The sequence below is a fragment of the Chaetodon auriga genome, chromosome 5, assembly GCF_051107435.1.
Source record: "Chaetodon auriga isolate fChaAug3 chromosome 5, fChaAug3.hap1, whole genome shotgun sequence".
Classification (NCBI taxonomy): domain Eukaryota; kingdom Metazoa; phylum Chordata; class Actinopteri; order Chaetodontiformes; family Chaetodontidae; genus Chaetodon; species Chaetodon auriga.
Genome location: NC_135078.1, coordinates 11,523,818 through 11,529,590, shown reverse-complemented (window position 1 = coordinate 11,529,590; position 5,773 = coordinate 11,523,818). Strand labels below are relative to the sequence as shown.

The following is a 5,773-nucleotide window of genomic DNA, read 5'->3' as shown; positions in this document are numbered from 1 at the left end:
CTCTTCCATGTACTCCACGTCAGCCATAGCATTGAGGCAGCCTGTGAGGTAGAGGCCAAAGTAGTGAAGCGCCTCTCCGTCATTAGACTTGATGGTCGGCCAATTCAGTGCTTTGTCGATGTACGCCATTGAGATCTTGTATCCATTTCCAAAGTGCTCCTTTAAGAGCCTCTTAGCTTCGCAATAGCCACGCGTCGGTTCCATGTGAAGACAACTTCTTATCAGCTCTCTTGGCTGTCCATCCGTGCACTGTTCCATGAAGTACAGACGGTCTGCGTCACTATCTGTCTTGTTCTCTACTCCGTGTTGGAAGGCCCTGATGAACAGCCTGTACTCCATAGGGTCCCCTTTGAATATTGGAATCTTCTGAGGAGGCAGAGTGGCTATATTCTGTTGCTTCATTAGGAAGTCCATGATGGCTTGTGTGGACTCATGTTGCGGAGTCTCCTTCTCTGTCTGTTCAGCACTAGCAGGTGCGCTTTGGTAGTTGCTGCTAGCCGGTTCTGTTTTTGCTACAGCTTGAGGAGTAGGCATAGCCTGTTTGTGAGCTTGTGGTTCTGAGGGCATTGCTTTCTCTAGGTAAAGGTTCATGCCATCCTCATGGCTCACTCTTGATGAGGCTCGCTGACCCTCAAACACGTCCAGTACTAGTAGCTTAGCATCTGAAGCGGCTAAAGCGGTCTGTATCTGTAGCTCTTCTCGCTCTGCCTTTAGCCTAGTCTCTTGTTGATCAAGTAGTCGTTTCTGTTTTAGAGCAGATGCTTGGGCTTGTAACTCAGCTCTCTCTAATTCAGCTTTCAGATGCGCTGCTGATGCAGATGATGATGCTTTGGAATGTATTGAGGACGGTGCTTTAAACCCTTTCCCTGGCGTTCTTGAGACAGTTATGACAGATGCACTATCTTCAGGTGTAACCTCCTCATTGGTTCTCTTAGCCTCCGCTATACACTGATGCACCTCTTTCATCCAGTTCTCAGCCCTAACAGTGAAGTTACAAAACATGTCGGCCTTGGGGGTAAACCATCCATCTTGATCTGTGTTCATCTCATCGCCTGATGTTTCGTTTAGTAGCGCTTTAACTGAGGTATTCAGGTCACAAAACTCTCCAAATAGCTTGTTGAATTCAACTATCAATGTTGACTGTACAACTTGCAGGTTACTGTTATCACCCTCATCCATTAACTGGGTCATCTGATTCATTTTACTAGTTAGCTGTCCTAGCTTAGCCTTCCTTTTGTTGATGGCATGACGCAACTTTTCCTCAAGGGCCTTTATTGTGACTTAACCTATCTAGGTTGGCTAGGATCAGGCATTGGGGTGGATGTTTTCGTATGGCTCATGTTGACTGTCAGTGGTGGCTATATTGAAAGTCACTCAGTGTTTATTGTTAGCTGTAATGGCCGTCACCAAAAAATGACCGCGGTGGTCTGTTACTCTGATACTTCAATCAGGCAAGGTCCGCGATGGCTAGCACTGGCTTATTTAGCTAGCTGCTGTTAGCACAACGTTAGCATCAATGATTCCCTCAGATAGAAATGGCTCAGATGGCGCCTACCTTCATCCTCTTCAATAACTCACAGTAAGTCCTTTCCTACAGGGATCCAGTAGTCCGTGGATGAATCCTTTTTTTCCTTTAGGAGCAGTTTTCTTACTATTGTGAGGGGCCGGCGGTCCACTGACTTGTTTACGTTACTCGTGCTGAAGTCCGCTAGTTGCAAGCACGGAAAAACTCCACTGAACTCCGATGTAAATGATGACAGATGAAAGTTTATTCTTCCACAGGGGGAATCTTATTACAGGAACAAATTGTATTTCCTTGACTAAAACTATAAATTTGGCTCTATGCCACAAATAATGCTTCAGCTACGGTAAGAAAACTGTACGCTCTCAGTGCAAATTCCCCGACCTCCCCCTGTCGGTTTACTGCAAGTCCGAGACCGCTAGCGCAGCAAGCATCCGAGTCCCTTAAAGGGCCAGTAGCCCAAAAAAATGAACATGCCTAGTACAAATATATCCAAAGTCATCAATCTAAACATTAATTAGAGACTGAGAAAATACAATAATGTAACATACAGCTAAACTGAGTTTCACTGTCCAAAGTAGGCTATGGCTGTAGGCAAACAACCTATAGAAATAAAATAAAAGCCTATCCCCGATAACATCTAGGATGCCTTGGCTCCGATAGGTAATGAGCTACATGGAAGAAAAACAATGGACAGCAGAAAACTGCAAAAAGAACGTGAAAAATCAACTTCAATTTAAAGTTGCAGCAGAAAAACAGAAAAAGTAAGTCACACCATGTTGGTCATTGCAGAAAAACACATGCAGGATGCAAATTGGGTGTACTATCCCTTTAAAACAGTCATGTTTCACATGGAGCAGTGTCCCTTTGAACAACAACAGACAGTGCTTGCACAAGTGCATGAGCTGTACACAACAGGAAAAGAAAAGAAAAAGAAAAGAAAGAAAGAAGCACAATAAAAATATCCACTAAAATAAATAAATAAATAAATATTCCAAATAAATAGAAACCTGAGGACTACTCACCAAACCGACTGCCCGGTCTCTTAATATCTTGGTCTGACCAATAGGGGCGAGACAAATGTGAAGGCAGCCAATGGTGGATGAGCAAAGTACAGAGGAGCTGATCGCAAGTCAAACCCCCACAAAAACAGTTTTCAGTGCTTTGAAGTCCATCGGACTAATCCCGCTTCCTCTGGCACGAGCACTTTGTAATGATGAAAAAGCTGATAACACGTGAAAAACAAGAGATGAAAAAGCAGAAATCGAGAGAAGAAACAAAGTCCTGGGATGAAGGCAGGGGACTGATATGTCCTCCGAAATAAAGCCTTCTCCTTCCATCTCACACACAACACCTCCCACCCCCACCAGGTTTCTACAGAACACACACTGAGAGCAACAGATGTACTGTACATGCTTGCAGACACACACACTCAAACACTGCAGCCTGTGGGATTGGACTGCCCTGAAATGAGGAAGCAGACCACAGAACAGCAAAGCCAAACCTCACAACCTGCAGACGTTTCTGAACTCACGCTATGAAGGAAAACACTCGTGGAGGCTTTCAGCTTACAGAGCCTTCTTCATGACTGACATGGGCTTAAATATTAGTTGTCACCAACACGCGTCCCTCCACGAACACCTTTTTAGCACCACGAGCACAAACAAAAAGATGCTGCTGCAACAACAACAAACAAGTTTGATGATGCAGAGGTGTGACGTCAGATGAGCGTGAGGTTTGAGAAGAAGGGCAGCATGTCGCTGCTGCTGTGACCAGAAACAGTGCTCAGTCTGTCATTTGACAAAATATTGTAATTCTAACAAGATACGCTGATGGAACGTAAGACGCGATTCATTTGTTATGACGACAGACCAGAATATTCCATGGTGACAAGAAGCCTTTCTCATTGTGTCACAAGTTGTTGTGTTGACAGAAGAAAAAGTAGAAAACAGAATTTTTGATGCTTTGATTTTTTTTTTTTTTTTTTCAGTCCTTTCTCATCTTAGTTTCACTGAGCAGTTAAATGTTTTGAGTCTCAGTGGGAGACGCAACACAAAACATACACATGCAAAAACACTGATGTATTTATTCATCTACCAACATGGTCACATTGATTGATTGATTGATTGATTGATTGAGGGGAATTCCAGTCTTTATACTAAAGCAGTGGTTTGAGTATTTTAACAACAGGAAGGCTTTGAATGTGTTCAAAATGGTTTGTTGCAGAGCAAAAAAACATTATTCCAGTGTTTTAATGTTCAGTTAAACCTGCTGAGGTTTCTCTGGTCAAAGATCAGCCTAGTCCAGGACTAAACATAATCCTGAGTTTACTTCAAAACAGGACTGGGACTGGTATCCATGCAGCCTTTCATGCCCCTCCACATGATGCTACATGGTGTTGATAATTTTCCTCAAACATTTGAATTTAGGTATTAATGTAGGTTTTTCTATAGTCAATCATTTGTTTTCAGTGTCAGTGGGCTGTCTTATGTATTTATTGTTTTTGTTTGTTTTTTTTAACTTGAAATTAAATGATTTTTATTTTAAGGAGTCCAAGGCTCATCATATGGAAAGTTAACAGATAAGAAGTAAAGAAATCAAATAGCCCCATCTGCTGGTAAGAAAATATCATGTCAGCTGTCAATGATTTACTTCGAAGGAAGGAAAGAGAAACTTAAAGTTGATTTTGACGTGTCTGACTGGGACTGAGACGCCATTACAGGGTGAAAGAAATCTACTAGAAAGACACGAACGACTCTAATCTTTAATTCAGAGGGACACGAATTTGGTGAGTCTTGCTTTTGAAAGACAATTTGGATACAAATGGCTGAGAAAATTGCCCTCGTTGAAGGTTACCTGAGTTGCCATGTGTGTTCAGAGACTTTCACAGATCCTGTGTCTCTGAGCTGCAACCACAGCTTCTGTTCAAGCTGCCTGCAACAATTCTGGGAACAAGCTAAAAACAACAACTGTCCCATTTGTAAAAGAAAATCCTCAAAGGACCATCCACCAGTAAGCTTTTCATTAAAGGAACTGGCTGACATCATTGCTGGGAGACAGAGATCTGAATCATCTGGGACAGAAAAAGGAAAGAAGAAGGTGGAGGTGGTGTGTAGTAAACATCAAGAAGAGCCTAAATTATTCTGTGAGGACGAGCAGCGAGCTGTGTGTCCTGTCTGTGAGTTTTCTCTGCACGAGAGTCACAAGGTGGTTCCTGTAGAACAAGCAGTCAGTGAGCTGAAGGACCAGCTGAAATCTGACTTACAGTCTCTGCAGGACAAGAGGGACAAATACAAAGAAGTGAAGGAAACATGCAAAGAAATGATTCAACACTCCAAGAAGCAGCTGTTGTCCACAGAGAAGCAGATCAGAGCAGAGTTCAACAAGCTCCACCAGTTCCTGAAAGAGGAAGAGGAGTCCAGACTGGCAGCTCTGAGGGAGGAACGGGAGCAGAGGAAGAGGACTGTGAGCAGAGAGATGAAGATGATTGAGCAGCAGATCTCCTCTCTGTCAGACAGTATCTGTGCTGTTGAAGAAGAGCTGCAGAAACACAACGTGCCATTCCTCAGCAGTTATAAAGCCACTCAGAGCAGAGCCAGAGTCCAGTGCTCACTGTCAGATCCACAGCTGCTCTCAGGAGCTCTGATAGATGTGGCCAAACACCTGGGCAACCTGTCCTTCACAGTCTGGAAGAAGATGAAGGACAAGGTCCACTTCAGTCCTGTCATTCTGGACCCAAACACTGGAAGCCCCTGGCTCTATCTGTCTGATGATCTGACCAGTATGACACGTGGAGACACAGAGCAGCAGCTTCCTGACAATCCAGAGAGAAACACTAAGTATTCCACTGTTCTGGGCTCTGAGGGCTTCAGCTCAGGGACACACAGCTGGGAGGTGGAGGTGGGAGACCATCCTCTCTGGGCTGTGGGTTTGGCTAAAGAGTCAGTTGACAGGAAGGGGGAGCGACAGGGTACACCAAAATATGGAATCTGGTGTTTATTGCATCACCGTGGAAAATACATTAATGGTCTTGGTAAGACTGTCACAGTGAAGAAGAGTCTCCAGAGGATCAGAGTCCAGCTGGACTATGACAGGGGGGAGGTGTCCTTCTACGACCCTGAAGACATGACTCACATCTACACTTACAAAGACACTTTCACTGAGAAACTCTTCCCATATTTCAGTCTCGGAGACACTGGTGATGCTAAAACTGCTGCTATCAAAATGTGTCAAAGTGATGTTTCTGTGTGA

At 43.9% G+C, this 5,773-nt stretch overlaps 1 protein-coding gene across 1 annotated transcript; it reads left to right on the top strand.

Annotated features, from left to right (window-relative positions):
* Window positions 1-4,345: 4,345 nt before the first annotated feature.
* On the top strand, window positions 4,346-5,773 carry LOC143320521 (zinc-binding protein A33-like). Its single transcript, XM_076730245.1, has one exon. It carries the CDS (start codon window positions 4,346-4,348, stop codon window positions 5,771-5,773), a length of 1,428 nt encoding a protein of 475 aa, XP_076586360.1.